General features: G+C 40.0%; 1 protein-coding gene across 1 annotated transcript in view; it reads left to right on the forward strand.

The window, feature by feature from the left end:
* The window catches only part of KDM3A (lysine demethylase 3A), a 63,873-nt gene that overhangs the window by 9,714 nt on the left and 34,585 nt on the right, over positions 1-19,574 (forward strand). Inside the window, exons 4-10 of the mRNA XM_082852334.1 lie at positions 148-258; positions 3,177-3,279; positions 3,973-4,097; positions 4,729-4,801; positions 4,906-4,994; positions 11,262-11,425; positions 12,980-13,494. Of these exons, the coding sequence (XP_082708460.1) occupies positions 148-258; positions 3,177-3,279; positions 3,973-4,097; positions 4,729-4,801; positions 4,906-4,994; positions 11,262-11,425; positions 12,980-13,494 (1,180 nt within the window). The remainder of the gene's footprint in view (positions 1-147; positions 259-3,176; positions 3,280-3,972; positions 4,098-4,728; positions 4,802-4,905; positions 4,995-11,261; positions 11,426-12,979; positions 13,495-19,574) is intronic.

Genomic DNA, 19,574 nt, shown 5'->3' on the forward strand with positions numbered 1-19,574 from the left:
GCATGAATAGTTATTATTGAGATACTGATAGTAAATAAACGACTGAATGGCTTTATCTCTCTCCACGTGTATGGAATATTGCCAGTCCCCGTTTTCAGAATTACGCCAGCAGCAGTTATGATGCCAAAGCATTTTCTTCTGTTTCAGATGTACAGACCTCTGCTGGACAAAGCTGGTTTGGGATCCATAACGTCTATTCGCTTTTTAGGAGATCAACAAAGAGTATTTCTTTCTAAAGACCTTTTAAAGCCTATACAGGTAAAACACGGAAACAATATTAAACCCTAAAAATAGAAAGACAGACTCCTTTAATATGAGAGCTAACATATTGATGTTGATTGCTCTCATTCAGATATCTAACAGAGAAAAGGACCCATCTTATGAGCAGCTAAGTTGTCAGACATCATTGCTTAGTGTTAGCCATTGGGTTGGTACTGTTTATTTGGGGTTGGAAGGACAAACGTACTACAGTTGATGATGTGTGTGTATAGAAACACCTAGGTGATATGAAGCTCATTTCTAAGACTATCATTCATATATGTACATATATCTGTGTATGTATATATATATGTCAGTCCTGATTATTTAAGGATTCTGTATTTGGGAACTTGCTTACTTGCTAAAATATATTTGTAACCCCCCAGTCAGTACTTTGGTGCTTTCATGGTCATTCACAGACATGTGCAGAGTGGTGAAGATTTTCAGTTGTCTGACACATGTTCCCAGCTGAGCTTGAATAAGGTGACATTCTGCCTTCTTACTTCCTCTCTTCTACTGTAAACAAGTGTCCTTTTCAAGGTCTATTTAGTACTGCATTTTTGTGCTTTTTCGTTGGTGATTTCACTCTTTAAAATGGCCCCAAGGGTAGTGCTGAAGTGCTCTCTAGTGTTCTAAGTGCAACGAGGCTGTGATGTGTCTTAGGGAGAAAATACATGTGTTAGATAAGCTTCATTCAGCCGTGAGGTATAGTGGCCATGGGTTCGAGGTTAGTATTGCAGCAATATATACTAAATAATGTGTTTTTCAACAGAAACACATAAAACAAGGTTATGTATTGATTGGTTGACGACAGTATTGTGACCAGAGGCTTGAAGGAACCTAACCCCATCTTTCCCCTAGGAATGGTTCAGTATTCACTAATTCAGTGTTTGTGGTGACTTAACATAACTACCACAAACAGTGTAAATCGTGTGTGTGTGTGTGTGTGTGTGTGTGTGTGTGTTCATATTCTTTCCAATTAGCTTGCAGAACTGCCTCCTTTTTCTTCACAACATTTAGGCTCTTGGTTCTTGCTCGTGTGTGATTTTTTCCTTTATTGTAAAAATGTTGGGAGGGAGGGGAAGAACGCACAGATTACTGCCACAGATCACTACCTTGGGAATAATGTTGGTCTTATGATAGCATTGGTTTTTTTATGTTTTTTGTTTTTTGCGGTACGCGGGCCTCTCACTGTTGTGGCCTCTCCCGCTGCGGAGCACAGGCTCTGGACGTGCAGGCTCAGTGGCCATGGCTCACGGGCCCAGCCGCTCCGCGGCATGTGGGATCTTCCCGGACCGGGGCACGAACCCGTGTCCCCTGCATCGGCAGGCGGACTCCCAACGACCGCGCCACCAGGGAAGCCCTAACACTGGTTTTTTTATATGTCATTTGTGAAGCTTAGTCATCCCCTTTACCCACTTCTGTTTTGTGACCTGACTTGTTTCTGTGGCCTGTAGGACAATTAAACCAGTTTATTTGCTGAAAGACAGTTTAGGACCAAGGGTCATTGCCATTGCTGGGCCTTGGCATTGACTTTTCTCTGCGCAAGTCTTACTTTTACTTCCATGTCCTCGAAGTGAGTGAAAACAAGGTTCACACTCTGAACCCTATTTTATAATGTTTAGTAAATGGAACAGAGGAAGATGCTTTTACTTAATTGCAGACACAAGTTATCTTCATATGTCAAATAGGCATCTTGATATTTTTCCTACATTAAACGGCAGAATGACTGCTCTTAAGGACCAAGGAACATAACAGCAGGGGCTGTGGATGTCTGCTTCACTGAGCAGTAGAGCAGTTTTTGCTTCTTAGCATTGTTTTCAGGACAGTTCTGTTTTATATCTTTCATGTGTTTAACCTTTTCAGTTTTGTTTCTTGAGGTTGAAAAAGGTCAGTAAGTTTTATTTATTTAAGAGCCCTTTGTGGCCCGCCCCACTGATGTGGTATTTTACCTTGTAGTAGGAATTGGAGAACACATTTAAATTTTTTGAAATTGCAGTAGCATGAAGAAAAAAAAAAAAACACATGGCCCGTTCTGGTTATTAATGTTGAGCTCTTATGAAACCCCTAGTTCAAGTCTAATGTTATTTGGCTTAAGAAATTTTTCCAGCATGGCCTCTCTAAGAGACTGTTCTTTCCAATGGGAGAAATGGATGAACTATTTTTGGCCACTGTGTACCCATTTCACATGCAGCAAAGCATGAAGGCCTGATATTGGAAGGGCTTCTGTGCTATGCAGTTTGGGTTTGGCAGGTTCCTCCTATTGACAGTCTGTATACATTTATCATAACTGAGTGTACACACAAAGCCAGAGCACTGTGGAATAGTGCCAGAAATAGAGCTGCCAAGAATTGAATGTTTCAAAGCTGGCTAGCTGAAGGCTTAACGCTATTCATTCAGTTTGTCCTTCCTCCCCCCCACGCCCCCCTTCGTAAACAAGAATGCATTTGGAATTCTAGTTAGGGGAAGTGAATCTGTGTGAAATGATGTTTGTCAAAAACAGCAATTTCAGTGGATTGACACTATGGATCTAAGTGATTTCTGTGTATGTGTCTTTTGCCCCTTGCATTTGGAGCTGTGATTTCCCTAATTTCCCTAGAGTTTGGGATACAGAGTATTTTTGACATGAACTGACCAGCTAGTTTTGTTTGCTTATTATATTTAAAATTTGAGCCACTCTTAGTATTGTCTTGCTCTTAGCTTGGGGTGACTTCACTTCTGTCTGCCTTATATTTGTGATGGTTTGATGGTTTCCTACTACTTGACCAGTCTAATTCATTGGAGTTGCAATGATTTGCTGCCATCAAATGGCTAATTGACACTACTTTAATCCCTGTGATTAAACTGATTGAAATATCCACTGGAATTTAAACAACTCTTCTTGTTACCTTAAAATGTAATGATTTTCCATCTTTCAGGATGTAAACAATCTTCGACTTTCACTTATCGATAATCAGAATGTCAGTAAAGAATTTCAAGCTTTGATTGTGAAACATTTGGATGAAAGCCATCTTTTACAAGGTAAGAAGCTATGTTTTAGCCCTTCTCACTCATTTGCTCATTAAAAATTCTAATTTGTTAGAAATTCTTTTGCTGCTTTTCCCATGCGACTAGATGAGTGGAGGACTTTATTCTGTAATGTATTCTAAAGCCTCTGAAATTTGGAGAGCTCAGGGATCATGTGAAGACTATAAAAGTGAAGTAGGTATTAAGCTCAGCTATATTTTGACATGGAATTTGATACGTTTGGAATTTCAGTCTTATAAAATTAATAAAGCATTAATTTGGTAAGCTTGATCTTGCCATTTACTGTTATTGATTTTCTTGGTCAGTTTCACAATTGTAAGTATTTTATCAGACTTAGCAGTTTTGCTGAGGTTCCTGAATTTGGATCCTCTAAAACTCTGCATAGGAGAATGAGTTACGTCTCAATGTGTTATCTGATACTACATGGTCTGATACAAATACTAGAAGAAATATATTGCAAGTCTAAGATAAATCAGTAGAAAAGTGAAGCTTAAAAATAGACAGTTTAAATTTTCTCCTAGCTTTGCTGAAATGTCTGTCTTCTTGCATTTATAGCAGTACCTTTTAATGTTTACTTTTTGTCTACTGCATTTTTAAAGACTTGGGAAAAGATTATCCTGGATAATGGTGCTGTTGGGAGATAATGCATATTGCTCTAAGGATTTTTTTTAATTTTTATTTTTTAAGGTGACAAAAACTTAGTTGGTTCAGAAGTAAAAATTTATAGCTTGGACCCATCTACTCAGTGGTTTTCTGCAACCATTGTAAATGGAAACCCAACATCAAAAACTCTTCAAGTCAACTGTGAGGAGGTAAGGATGATGATAATTGTGTGTAGGATAACTTGACAGGGAAAGATAATTATAAAAAGGAATTATAGTATCTTATAGGAGCTAAACACCTTTATTATTTTATATTAAAATATCAGAATAGAAAAAAACAATTATTTTAAAAAGCAATTATATGTAAGAAGCCCCTATTATTTGTTTTTTTAAATAAATTTTAATTAATTAATTAATTTATGGCTGCATTGGGTCTTCACTGCTGCGCACGGGCTTTCTCTAGTTGCGGCGAGCAGGGTCTACTCTTCGTTGTGGTGCGTGGGCTTCTCACTGCGGTGGCTTCTCTTGTTGTGGAGCATGGGCTCTAGGCACGTGGGCTTCAGTAGCTGTGGCATGCGGGCTCAGTAGTTGTGGCTCGTGGGCTCTAGAGCGCAGGCTCAGTAGTTGTGGCGCATGGGCTTAGTTGCTCCATGTCATGTGGGACCTTCCTGGACCAGGGCTCGAACCCGTGTCCCCTGCATTGGCAGGCGGATTCTTAACCACTGCGCCACCAGGGAAGTCCCAGAAGCCCCTACTGTTATGTTGATAGAGCTAATTTCTGGTGTGTTCCTGAGCATTTTAAAATTTCCTAGTATCTTTGTTTTATTTATTTGTTTTTAAGATTCCAGCACTGAAAATTGTCGATCCATCACTGATTCATGTTGAAGTTGTACATGATAACTTTGTGACATGTGGTAAGACACATTGTTTGATTAAAATCTTTGTTCTCCTTTCCCCTTTATCCTTCTCACATTAAGAGAGACAGGGATGCCAGCTTACCTGTTTTTAAATATTTTAGGTAATTCTACAAGAATTGGGGCTATAAAACGCAAATCTTCTGAGAATAATGGAAGCCTGGTTTCCAAACAAGCAAAATCTTGCTCTGAGGTAACTTGATTTATTTTTGTCACTTGTGTAAACCTTTCTCTAATTCTCACAGTGCATGGCCAGTTTGTCTAGTGGTAATAAAGCTGTCTGCTCTGCTCTTCTGTGCTGTTGTGTCTGCTCTTTGCTAGTCCCAGATCTTGGCCGTAATTTCTATACTCAAGCAGATGGAGATAATATAAGTTTCTGGTTCACTATTTTTGTCAAGAAAAAGTTTTTAGTTTTGATGTTTCCTGAAAATTGTCAATAGATTTGACAGTTTCACCATATGGAGGTATTTTTGAAGATCAATTGAGTTGTGTGTGTCAAATCAGAAGAATGCCTTGCATGAGAGGAGGGGAGGAAGCTTAGAATTCTGAGTAGATTTGGTGTTGAAATAGGTCTCCCACCTCAATAATTGAGAGGTTTGATCGGTCATTTATGATTGGGTGAACAAACATACTCACTTTTTGAAGGAAGTGGTTGGTTTGCCATTGCTAATTTCTGCCTAGAAAACTACAGGCTTCTGTGAATGGCACTGCTGAGTTCAAGTACTGGATTTAATTCTATCCTGAAATAGGATTTGGATCAAGAAACTTAAGGCTCTCAGCTTTTCCCTCTCCTCCCTGTTGTAGAGAAGCTGGCCTTCTTTAGCTCTTCAAGTCCTCATGCTTTCTCCAACCTTAGGACTCACTGTTCTCCTTTCTCTTCTAATCCTAGCTTCACTCTAATTAACTCCCATTTATCTTTCTGATGTGATGTTGCTTCCTCCAGGAAGCCATACCTAACATCTCTACAATCATTGTAACCTATATCCCAGACTAGGTCAAATTCCCTAATTTATTATGCTTTGTAATTACTCGTACATGTCTTCAGGACATCACAGTGTACACAATGGGGCAATTTTATTCAGAATTCCCCGAAGATTAGGCTAGACAGACTAGCCTAATGAGGGGATGGGGGACTGGGGTAGACTTCTCAAGGGAGGGTATAAATGACAGGGTCAAATTTTGAAATCTGGGGGGAAAAAAAGAAACTTAAGGCTTTTTCTTTTTTAATTGAGTTGAATCCTTAGGTCCTATTACAGTACAGATTACTTTTCTCACAACTTAGGTATCCAAATGCACTTGTGTTACATGGAAAGTTTACTGTGTTATAATTGTCAAAAAACGCCTTTATGATGCTCTGCTCCAGGCTGGAGTTTAGAATTTTATTTTATTTTATTTATTTATTTTTAAAAATATTTATTTCTTTGGCTGCACTAGGTCTTAGTTACAGAATGCGGGATCTTTAGTTGTGGCTTGCGGGATCTAGTTCCCTGACCAGGGATCAAACCCGGGACCCTTGCATTGGGAGCGCGGAGTCTTAACCACTGGGCCACCAGGGAAGTCCCTGGAGTTTAGAATTTTAAAATTGATCAAGTGGATATTGTTAAGATTGTTGGCAGCATTGTAGAGGGAACTTTGGAGCCTGGGTGGGGGCAGGGCAAGGAGAGATGGCATGAGAATGGGTCAGGGTCAGTGAATGCATCTAAGGCCCTGGATCAGGGCAGGCTGGACTACAACATCAACTAGAACCAAAGCAAGCACGTGCTACACAAATACTAAAGAATCTGGGTGGCTAAGATGATTGGCTTTCCTGAGTCTTAAGCCTGTGTACAGGCCACAGGAACTTTGATACTTGATGAGAAACTTTGTAAACTAGGATGTCTGATACCTCTGTCTTCCTTCCAAATGTGCAGGCTTGACCTCAGGTGGTTCAGGAAAGAATGAAGAGGTAATTACGGAAATTAGCATTACTACCTTTTCATTTTGCCTTAAAGTTTACAAAGGGGAAGTAATGTAGTAAGGACTGTAAATTGAGGATGTCAGGCAAGTGATTATTGCCTCTTAGAGGCAGACTCACAGGGGATACTGTCAAGTAATCCATGGTATTAGAAGCTGAAAGAGAAACAGAGCAGAATGGTAACCTGTCAGGTTTTGTTCTGGATAAATTGTTAACAGTCTTGCGTAGAGGTAATAAAGGGCAGTTTGGAGAAGTTGATTGCATGTTGCCTGCCATGGAGAAGGCATCACTGTAGACATTCGGTAAGATGAAAAGGAGAGCCACATGATGTTATGTTGGGGTGGGGACCAGACCCGAGGAAATGGCATCCTGATGGATCATGGAGAAATCAGCCTGGGGTACAAGCAGGACTGGGGTCAGTGGGGACCTCCTGTTGGGGAAGGTGCCAGTTCTTCAAAGTGTCAAGTTTATCCGTGATGTGATAGGCAATTGAGCAAGTAAATTTATAACCTTGAAGGAGGTGCTTGTAAAATATGGTAACATATACGTTTGTAAGTGATCCTGTCTTCCTGACTCACGCTCTTGAAGGGCAGGGAGCTTGTGTCTTTGCTCTCTGTCAGCATACTGTCCAGCTCAGTAGGTTTGTGTGCTACTGATTACTGGACACAGTAGAAGCTGTTTTTCCAAAAAGCCTGAACTTTGGTTGGGAGATAAGTTCCTCAACCTATTTGAGCCTTAACTTCAGCATCTAAAATGTGGAAATAAATTCGATGTTTAAAAAAATGTCTGTTTCAGCTCTTAAGAACTATCCTAGTCATCTTCACATTCTAAAGGAATTTGGAGATGGTAAATTTTTACCTGAGTATTGACGTTTTAGAAATTATTATTAATTTTTTAATTATAAAAGTTATTCTCCTTTTATATTGCACTTGTTTTCAAAATAAAGATTCTTACATTTTAAAAAAAGTTATTCTCATTTAAAGATATGTAGGAAACCCAGAAAAGCGTAGTAAAGAAAAGAAACATCACTCATAATCATACTTTTCAGAGACTCACTATTCGCATTTTGGAATACCTGTCTTCCTCCTGTTTTTTTTCTTTTTCTTTTTCCTGTATATTCGTGGAGGCTTTTTTTTTTTTTTTTTTTTTTTTTGTAAACTAAAAGCCACACTCTTGTGTAGCTTCCTTTACAGTATATTGTGAATATTTTTCCATATCCTGGGTGATCCTTGCAATCAGGCAAGTTTTTGGAAACACTGGCCTAGCCTAGATTTCAGGGGAGATGGAGAGGTAAAGGAAGAAATGGGGAAAGAAAGAGAGTTCATGTACATGTGTGAGTGAAAGGTGAGTACAGTAACACACTTGGTGCACGTCTCACTGTGTCTGCACTTTCCAGATGTGTTGGACTGGCAAAGAGTTTGGTGCTCTTTGGATGACAGGAGTTGAGGTTGAGGTTGAGAACACTCTTGATTGCTGGGGTGAATACTTTTGGATAAGGTAAACCTGTTTGCCAGTGACATCTGGCTCCTTGAAGGTCTTCTCTGCCTAGCAGACTATTCCTCAGAGTTAGGACGTTGCCTGGTTAATTGAGAGAGTCTGCTAAGGAGTGTGAGCCAGCAGTGTCCTTTTTGGAATATCATTATACGCTCAATTATATTATCTCCGTCTGCTGGCAGGGAGGAACTATTGCCATGACTGGTATAGAAGACCTTCAGGGAAAACTCTTCAGGTAAGAAGAAACTTTGACCCTTGTCAAGTCAGAGGCCAATGCAGTGGTGTGCACGTGGAGATGGGTTTTGGAATCGGAGCCCTATCCCTGTTGAGCTAAACCTCAGTAAAGTTGTAGAGTGATATACTTCATCTTCTTAGAGGAAAAGCATCCAGGTTATGGTAATTCTAACACATGGTGACTGCACCGAGAAACTTTTCAGGATAGATTTCTGCTCTGAGACAGCTAATCTGTGTGCCAGGCACTGTGGTACAGCACAGCCCTGTACAGTATGCTTCATTACTCTCCTTTTTTCTCATTACTGTCATTCATTACTCCTCATTATGATGGAGGAAACTGAAGCTTAGAGAGGTTAAATAATGTGCTAGGAAGTGTCAGAGACTGGATTCCAACCAGGGTCTAACACCAAAACCCAGTGCTCTTAGCCACCGTGCTGTCATTGCCACTCCTCTACGAAACCTTTCCTCGATATGGTGAGGCACCATTGTAAAAACAGCAGAGTCCTCCTCCCTTCCCTCTATTCCTCCATCCTGCTTTCCAACAAATATTTATTGAACACTTAATATGTGCTAGACATTGGTGAGCATTACTGCCTGGTTCTTGAGGTATCTCACAAGACTTAGTTGTAGCTCTTTGAAATATTAAGTGCTAAGAGCATTTATTCATTCATGCATTCCACCAGTCTTTTTTATTGAGCATCTGCTATGTGCCTGGCTTTAAAAGGCATAACAGTGGATACAAGAGCAGGGTCTGTGTCCATAGGGGTTTACTTTTCATTGTGAGGAGACTGACAGTAAAAAGAAGTAACTTAAGGTATTTTCACAGTGTGGTAGTACAGTGAAAGATAGAAACATGGCAATCTAATAAAGCGTAAGGCAGTGGCTTGTGGGACACTGCTTTGGAAAGAGCGATCAGAGATACTGAGGTGACAGTTGACCAGATTTGAGGGTGAAGGATGGAACCAGCCAACCACATGAAAACTGCCCAGACAGGGGGGATAGAAGTACAAAGGGGCAGGCAAGAAAGAGCTTAGAACATTGAAGACCAGAAAGGAAGCTGGTATGGTTGGAGCACTGTAAACAAATGGAGTGAGATGAAGGGCAGGGTTGGCAGAGACCAGACCGTGTAGAATTCTTGGAGGCAGTGGAGTGCCACCATCTGATTGATTTATGTTTTATAAAGATTGCTCTGTGGTAGAATAAATTTCGGATAGGAGGCAAAAGTTTTAGGCAGAAATGGAAGGGAATCAGGCCAGTTAGTATACACATAGTAGTCTAGGGGAAAGATGGTGGTAATGGTGGCCCGGAAAGAAATTTATAGATTCCAGAAACATTTTGGAAATAGAGGCAAGATTTCCTGGTTCATTGATCGGATATGGGAAATGACTTGGAGGGTTTTTTGGCTCGAGCAGTTCAATGGATAAAATGAATAAACACATCTGATTTCCTCATTTTAAGGATTAGGAAGCTGAGGCCCAGAGAGGTAAAGTTGGCTAGCCCACGGATGTCCTTGTAATAGCCAAAGCCTCCCCCAAAAAATCCTTCTGGGGAACACTAGGCTGCTAATACTTAACCAAAACTGAGCTAACCTAGTGTAATATATGATCAGATGATTTAGCATTGATACCTTGAAATAGTTGGAAGCGATGCCGAAACTGTAATAGTGATTAAGAAAATTCTTATTTTTCAGATATTCGTATTTAGCATATACTAGACAGTATTTTCAAGGCTGTCAGAGTAAATGTCTGTGAAAAAGATTCATGAGTAGACTACATAGTCTGTATAGAGAATTGTGAGGTTTTAAAAATTTACTCAGGGAGGTTCTGCATCAAATTTTAGAAGTTAGTAACTAGAAGATGAAACTTTGAAGATTTTGCAAGTTTAGATTTGGTAAGGCGAATGTAAAGGTCATTGTGGTGTGAAAGAGACGCAATTGAAAAGGACAACGTGACTTTAAATCTAAGCACATAATGAAGAGGCTGGTGAAGGTGGTCAGTGGGTTTCACCTGGTTAAGCCACAGACTGTTTAGTTGTCTGGAGTTGAGTTTAATCTCTTCCTTCTCTTTCCATGGTGGGAACGTATAAACTGGATAGTATAAACTGGGAAGAATTTGGTCCGTTATTAATATTTTTGTAAAGTTAAAAGTACACGAAAGTGTAAGGGGACAAGTGTCCTAACTTTGTCCCACAGGCCTGTCATGACTTGATATTTTTTGCAGCTTGGGATGACCTTTGTGACTTGATGAGCCACAAACCAGCAAGAACCATGTCCTCAACCTTTATTGCACTGTAAAGGCTTAAGTTGGTACCCAGTAGGCACCACTGCCTGCAAGAGTCCTATGTGGTCTGGTCTCCTGCCAGTCTACGCAGTAAGTGCGTGGTGGGCACTTAGTAATGTCGAACTGAATGCATGGGAAGCTGCCACCACTTGAAGACTGTTGATTAAAAGCTCACTTCTGTGCATTGCATTAGTAAAGTAATTGCCACGTGGCTGCATTTTCCCGGAATAATGATTCAGAGGTCTGAAAGATCAGCCTGTGATCTTTTATAGGAAGACGCAAGTTTCGTGAAAAGCTGGAGTGACTTATTTAATAGCTGTCAGGTATAAGTCCTCAATTTGTGATTTATTACTTGCTCTACCGTCCTGTTCTTTTTATTTGGTGATTTTGGTGTGCTTGTTTACTAAACCGAGCGAATAAACTTGAATCTTGCTAGCATTTCGTGATGCCTCAACTAGGGGCTTTCCTTTTAATATCTGTTTGGTTTGGTATCTTTTAGGCCTCTCCCAGTGTGTGTCCTGTACAGTCTGTTCCCACAACAGTTTTTAAGGAGATACTGCTCGGCTGCACTGCAGCCACTCCGCCAAGTAAGGACCCGAGACACCAGAGTACTCCCCAGGCTGCCAACTCTCCACCTAACCTTGGAGCAAAAATTCCTCAAGGGTGAGTAGTTATGATTGAAAAATGTGTAATCATAATACAGAGAACGGTTATCTTAGCCATGGTTCTTCCTGTCTGAGCTGACATGCTCAGGCGGCAAGACTGACCCTACATTCAGTGTTTACAGAGAGACTCTTAGTGCAGCTAAAATTTGATGTAATTACCTGCCATTCAGTGTATCTCAGGTTGTCCAGGGAAGTTAGAGTTTCCAGGTTGGTCAGGTGCCTTCAGAGGTGGTAAGTGTAGTAGGCATACAGGACAACATTTAAAGGGTTACAGAAAAGAAAGGGGTGTGAGGAAAGAGGCGCTTTCTTGACGTGATATAGGGAGAATGGTCAATTGAAATACTACAGGCAGCTGTAGAATAATGTCCACTTTCAAGGAAAAGGGAGCAGGTTGGTTGTATATGGAAGACTGAGGTCAGTGGGAGTGTGGAGAAGAGGGAGACAGGGTTCCAGTGAGTGGTTCTCATCAGCCCCGACCTCAAGTATAGGTGAGAAATGTGGCAGTAGAGAAAATACTAAGTCATGAGGCATAGTTACTAAGTTATAGGTGAAGATAATAAGAAATGTAAAATTTAATCAGAGATTTAAAGTGGCTACAAGGTTAATGGAGAGAAGAGTTTGAAGGGAAGGATCTCTTAGGAGGAGTGGTGGCCTGTGCAGGCAGTGGATAAAAACCTAAGGTAGGGGTCAGAGACTGGTATAGAAAGGTAGGCTTGGAAGACCACGGCAGTAAGGTGGGAGGGTGGGTGAGTACATCGGTTCACTGGGAGGACAGCGGGCTGCTTGGGAGAGAGCTTGGAGGAGGGACACATAGCAGTCAGAGAGAGGGCGGAGTGGTCTGCAGAGCAGAAAGGGGGAGCGGTAAGAAGTTCAGTGGTACCCAAGCAAAGATGTCTGGTATGGGTACTTAAGTGAGAACAGCTTCTCCAGGATGAGATCCTTTGTTAGAGGCAGGAAAACAAGTGAAACAGGAAAAAAGGACTTTGCATCTTGCTGGGGAAAGAACTTTAGGATGAATTTCAGAGAAACAAAGTTTCTTTAAGGATAACCCCTACTGGGGGTGGAGGGAGTACCAGATGGTTCTGTGAACAAGTACGTAATCAGCTGGCTCTTCTCTTTGCTTTGGGTCTTGATCACTGACCAAACAAGAGTGAAATAGTCCAGTGCTAAGGCTGGTAACACGTTCATAGTCAGATAGGGTTTTGCGCTGCTGGTGACTTGGGTTCCATGTGATACTCAGTTTGTTTTGAGGGAAAACTAAGGTTCATTTTGCTATGAGAAGTAGAACTAACTTGAAGTAGTTACAGATTTATGCGAACATGCAAATAGGATTTAGGGTTATCTTTTTCTTCGTGTTTAATATATTTTTGCAGAGCCATTGACTGATTACTTTTAACTCCAGCCCACAGAAACATATCATAAATTCTCTAATATAAGTGGTTTTCTTTTCTCTTTCATACTGGTTACTTTAGGGAACCAAGCAATTATTTTTGGAAGGTAGGGAAGAGATAAAAGAATCCTAGATGCTAGTTTTCATATTACTCTTTTTCAGAAGTCATAAACAGATTTTACCAGAACTTTCTTCCTGTCTAAATACGAAGCCTGAAATACTGAGAACACCAGATGTTGTCTGCAAAGTAGGGTTGCTCTCTTCAAAGTCCTCTCAGATTGTAACTGGAGACTTGAAAACCCTGAGTGAACCAAAGGGAAGCTATACCCAGCTGAAGACAAACACTGACCAGGAAAGCAGCTTGGAATCTTTTCCTCCATCATCGACTGACCTTCCTAGGGAGTGCTTACCTACAAAGGCTTCTTCTACGACAGAACTGGAAATTGCCAGTACTCCTGAACTGCAGAAGCATCTCGAACATGGACCTTCCACATCTGATGTCCTTTCAAATAAGCCAGAAGAGAAAGCAGATGTCAATAGTAATAGTCCTAATTGTTGTGTAGAAAAAAAGGTAGAACCTTCAACTTTAGGTTGCCAGTCACAGAATTTAAAGGAGTCTTCAGCAAAAGTAGATACTGAAAGCTGTTGTACAAGAAGCAACAATAAAATCCAGAATGGTGAGTGTTTCTGCATATCTTTATTGGTAGAAGGTAAGAAATGGTTGTCAGTACGTACATATCTTCTTCTTACCTTATGAGAAAATGACTGTAGAAAAAGTTCATACAATCAAAAAAGTTCAAAGAAGAAAGTAAAATCCCTAAATCTTCTCAGAAATGATTACTTTTAACATTTTGGTGGACTTACTTCCATGTATATAGAAACACAGATAAACTATTACACAAATGGGTTCATACCAACAGTTTTACCCAGTGCATTAGTGTAGGTGCCTCTCAACATTTTAAAGTCTGCAAGGATTCCATTATATGCATTTACCGTATGACTTAGGTGGTTCCCAGTTTTTGGTTTAAGAAAATAATTTTAAAATAAAATCTAAAGTGATCTGATGATTGCTTTATCTTCAGCCTATTACTTATCTTTCTGTGACATCCAGGTTGGAGTGAAGGAAGTGATTGAAATTTTATGCTCACACAGGTAGTCCAGATTTGAAATTTTTTTAAAAAGGGAATTGCAGGCTTCCCTGGTGGCACAGTGGTTGAGAGTCCACCTGCTGATGCAGGGGACACGGGTTCGTGCCCCGGTCTGGGAAGATCCCACATGCCGCGGAGCGGCTGGGCCCGTGAGCCATGGCCGCTGAGCCTGCGCGTCCGGAGCCTATGCTCCGCAACGGGAGAGGCCACGACAGTGAGAGGCCCGCGTACCGCAAAAAAAAAAAATGGAATTGCATCACCACCTCTAGAAAAGGGATTTTTAGTTAAAGAATTTAAGGACAGTGCTGAAACACCAGGCAGAGTCTCTTTGCTTAAGCGGAGGTCTGGCTGCACCCACAATTTAGAACTAAGTACTCTTCTTATAGAGAAAATGGCACATGTATTTCACACGACTTATGTTAAGTTTGAGGATGAATATCAGTGATGGTAGTTATCAGATGCTCTCTTACTAGAATTAATAGAACTAAATGGCTTCAGTGTGTCAGAAGGTTCAGGCCTATTACAGTTTAAAAATAGACTTGATAATTGTCAGCTGTGTGGGAAAATTAACTTGAAGAAAAACTTAATAAAAACGCTATTCATTTGGGTAAGTAACAAATGAATAATCCACACTCTAGCTTTTCCTACAGGCCTCTGAAACTAGAGGTGGATTTGACTGGGGGTCTTTTTGAAGTAGAGTTGGAGGAATTGGAAAACAACTTTCCTTGCTGAGTAATACTTCTAACCCAGCTTGTTCATTCTTGAGGCTTAAGTTGATATAGCTGGTAATTTGCACAAAATTAATTGCATAAGGTTCTACTGTTCCTCAGGAGTTATGTAACTCCCCAAAGAAAGCGAATATTCATAACCATGTCCCTGTTCTATTTCTTTATTCTTTTTGAGTCATCAGCCCTCACATTCAGCTAGTTTTTAAGGCAAATTATTTTAATATGTGAAGAAACAAAGTTCTGGGCCGGTAAGCACATTACAGGTATAGAAGTGAGTTTCAGAGCCCAGCTTTGTCTTTTTTAATACGTTGTGCAGCTGTGCTCCAGCTAAAATGATTTTAAGAGAAATGAAAAGCCACTCCACAGCCTGGTGCATGCTGTCTACTGGGACTTCTGGCTGAGGAGTAAGACAGTGTGATCAGAAGCCTGCCAGGATCTCTGTGCTGTTTCCACCAGTATTGCTTGTGGGTATGGAGAGACTCGACTGGAAACTGTTCCTCTGCCGTGTGTGTCCTTGCTTGCTTAGGGGTTAGAAAACAAAAACAAGCTGGAGTTGAACAGCTGCCCTCTTTCTGTTTCGTAGACGTGTGGCTCCTCAGAAGTTGGTGTTGCTTTTTTCCCTTGGCTCTGCTCTGAATTGAGTCCTTGATTGGGGATCAGCTGTTCCTCTCCTCACTGAAGAGCTAGATTTAGATAGTTCAACTTGCTTATTTCTAGGTATTTCCTCTTTTAAGCCCAGGCAGAACAGATAAGATAATCTCTGGACTCGTCTGGGAAAACCTGGTCCACTCAAAGGATGATGTGTTTCCAATATCTGAGTAATTAAAATTCCATCCTGAACTACTGATTTCTTTATTTTCCCTCCTTTCTTGCTTTACCTTCTCTTTCACTAACTGAATGCGAATGTTTAAGGGGGTCAAGGCCTGATGGCATCCATTTAGCATTTTACACTGTGCTCTAGTCATGCTTTAAAAGAGAGGTAAGATTAGAACACCTCTAAGGTAATTATTAAAGGTGCTTATATTATTTAAAGCCTTCTTTGGTTTGAGATCTTTCTTCTAGTTTCTTTCAAGACTCCTTACCACCGTCTCCTACCCATCTCTTGACTGGGTCCCCAGAAGTTGTGTTTTTGTTTTTTGTTTGCCTAAGAATCAACTTTCCTCTTCTCAGCTCCCTTGGACCCCGAGAAAAGGTCTTTTCTGTCGGGTTTTTTTTTTTTTTAAACATCTTTATTGGGGTATAATTGCTTTACAATGGTGTGTTAGTTTCTGCTTTATAACAAAGTGAATCAGTTATACATATACATATGTTCCCATATCTCTTCCCTCTTGCGTCTCCCTCCCTCCCACCCTCCCTATCCCACCCCTCCAGGCGGTCACAAAGCACCGAGCCGATATCCCTGTGCCATGCGGCTGCTTCCCACTAGCTATCTACCTTACTACGTTTGTTAGTGTGTATATGTCCATGACTCTCTCTCGCCCTGTCACAGCTCACCCTTCCCCCTCCGCATATCCTCAAGTCCGTTCTCCAGTAGGTCTGTGTCTTTATTCCTGTCTTACCCCTAGGTTCTTCATGACATTTTTTTCCTTAAATTCCATATATATGTGTTAGCATACGGTATTTGTCTTTCTCTTTCTGACTTACTTCACTCTGTATGACAGACCCTAGGTCTAACCACCTCATTACAAATAGCTCAATTTCGTGTCTTTTTATGCCTGAGTAATATTCCATTGTATATATGTGCCACATCTTCTTTATCCATTCATCCAATGATGGGCAATTAGGTTGTTTCCATCTCCAGGCGATTGTAAATAGAGTTGCAATAAACATTTTGGTACATGACTCTTTTTGAATGACGGTTTTCTCAGGGTATATGCCCAGTAGTGGGATTGCTGGGTCATATGGTAGTTCTATTTGTAGTTTTCTAAGGAACCTCCATACTGTTCTCCATAGTGGCTGAACCAATTCACATTCCCACCAGCAGTGCAAGAGTGTTCCCTTTTCTCCACACCCTCTCCAGCATTTATTGTTTCTAGATTTTTTGATGATGGCCATTCTGACTGGTGTGAGATGATATCTCATTGTAGTTTTGATTTGCATTTCTCTAATGATTAATGATGTTGAGCATTCTTTCATGTGTTTGTTGGCAATCTGTATATCTTCTTTGGAGAAACGTCTGTTTAGGTCTTCTGCCCATTTTTGGATTGGGTTGTTTGTTTTTTTTGTTATTGAGCTGCATGAGCTGCTTGAAATTTTGGAGATTAATCCTTTGTCAGTTGCTTCATTTGCAAATATTTTCTCCCATTCTGAGGGTTGTCTTTTGGTCTTGTTTATGGTTTCCTTTGCTGTGCAAAAGCCTTTAAGTTTCATTAGGTCCCATTTGTTTATTTTTGTTTTTATTTCCATTTCTCTAGGAGGTGGGTCAAAAAGAATCTTGCTGTGATTTATGTCATAGAGTGTTCTGCCTATGTTTTCCTCTAAGAATTTGATAGTTTCTGGCCTTACATTTAGGTCTTTAATCCATTTTGAGCTTATTTTTGTGTATGGTGTTATGGAGTGATCTAATCTCATACTTTTACATGTACCTGTCCAGTTTTCCCAGCACCACTTATTGAAGAGGCTGTCCCTTCTCCACTGTACATTCCTGCCTCCTTTATCAAAGATAAGGTGACCATATGTGTGTGTGGGTTTATCTCTGGGCTTTCTATCCTGTTCCATCGATCTATCTTTCTGTTTTTGTGCCAGTACCATACTGTCTTGATTACTGTATCTTTGTAGTATAGTCCAAAGTCAGGGAGCCTGATTCCTCCATCTCCGTTTTTCATTCTCAAGATTGCTTTGGCTACTCGGGGTCTTTTGTGTTTCCATACAAATTGTGAAATGTTTTTTTCTAGTTCTGTGAAAAATGCCAGTGGTAGTTTGATAGGGATTGCATTGAATCTATAGATTGCTTTGGATAGTAGAGTCATTTTCACAATGTTAATTCTTCCAATCCAAGAACATGGTATATCTCTCCATCTATTTGTATCATCTTTAATTTCTTTCATCAGTGTCTTATAATTTTCTGCATACAGGTCTTTTGTCTCCTTAGGTAGGTTTATTCGTAGATATTTTATTCTTTTTGTTGCAATGGTAAATGGGAGTGTTTTCTTGATTTCACTTTCAGATTTTTCATCCTTAGTGTATAGGAATGCCAGAGATTTCTGTGCATTAATTTTGTATCCTGCTACTTTACCAAATTCATTGATTAGCTCTAGTAGTTTTCTGGTGGCATCTTTAGGATTCTCTATGTATAGTATCATGTCATCTGCAAACAGTGACAACTTTACTTCTTCTTTTCCGATTTGGATTCCTTTTATTTCCTCTTCTTCTCTGATTGCTGTGGCTAAAACTTCCAAAACTATGTTGAATAAGAGTGGTGAGAGTGGGCACCCTTGTCTTGTTCCTGATCTTAGTGGAAATGCTTTCAGTTTTTCACCATTGAGGATGATGTTGGCTGTGGGTTTGTCATATATGGCCTATATTATGTTGAGGGAAGTTCCCTCTATGCCTACTTTCTGCAGGGTTTTTATCATAAATGGGTGTTGAATTTTGTCGAAAGCTTTCTCTGCATCTATTGAGATGATCATATGGTTTTTCTCCTTCAATTTGTTAATATGGTTTATCACATTGATAGATTTGTGTATATTGAAGAATCCTTGCATTCCTGGAATAAACCCCACTTGATCATGGTGTATGATCCTTTTAATGTGCCGTTGGATTCTGTTTGCTAGTATTTTGTTGAGGATTTTTGCATCTATGTTCATCAGTGATATTGGCCTGTAGTTTTCTTTCTTTGTGACATCCTTGTCTGGTTTTGGTAGCAAGGTGATGGTGGCCTCATAGAATGAATTTGGGAGTGTTCCTCCCTCTGCTATATTTTGGAAGAGTTTGAGAAGGATAGGTGTTAGCTCTTCTCTAAATGTTTGATAGAATTTGCCTGTGAAGCCATCTGGTCCTTTTGTTTGTTGGAAGATTCTTAATCACAGTTTCAATTTCAGTGCTTGTGATTGGTCTGTTGATATTTTCTATTTCTTTCTGATTCAGTCTTGGCATGTTGTGCATTTCTAAGAATTTGTCCATTTCTTCCAGGTTGTCCATTTTATTGGCATAGAGTTGATTGTAGTAATCTCTCATGATCTTTTTTATTTCTGCAGTGTCAGTTGTTACTTCTTTTTCATTTCTAATTCTATTGATTTGAGTCTTCTCCCTTTTTTTCTTGATGAGTCTGGCTAATGGTTTATCTATTTTGTTTATCTTCTCAAAGAACCAGATTTTAGTTTTATTGATCTTTGCTATTGTTTCCTTCATTTCTTTTTCATTTATTTCTGATCTGATTTTTATGATTTCTTTCCTTCTGCTAACTTTGGGGGTTTTTTGTTCTTCTTTCTCTAATTGCTTTAGGTGTGAGGTTAGGTTGTTTATTCGAGATGTTTCCTGCTTCTTAAGGTGGGCTTGTATTGCTATACACTTCCCTCTTAGAACTGCTTTTGCTGCATCCCATAGGTTTTGGGTTGTCCTGTTTTCATTGTCATTTGTTTCTAGCTATTTTTTGATTTCCTCAGTGATCTCTCAGTTATTTAGTAGCGTATTGTTTAGCCTCCATGTGTTTGTATTTTTTACGGGTTTTTTCCTGTAATTGATATCTAGACTCATAGTGTTGTGGTCGGAAAAGATACTTGATACGATTTCAATTTTCTTAAATTTGCCAAGGCTTGATTTGTGACCCAAGATATGATCTATCCTGGAGAATGTTCCATGAGCACTTGAGAAGAAAGTGTATTCTGTTGTTTTTGGACGGAGTGTCCTATAAATATCAATTAAGTCCATCTTGTTTAATGT

This window comes from Leucopleurus acutus (assembly GCF_964270905.1).
Source record: "Leucopleurus acutus genome assembly, chromosome: 12".
NCBI lineage: Eukaryota > Metazoa > Chordata > Mammalia > Artiodactyla > Delphinidae > Leucopleurus > Leucopleurus acutus.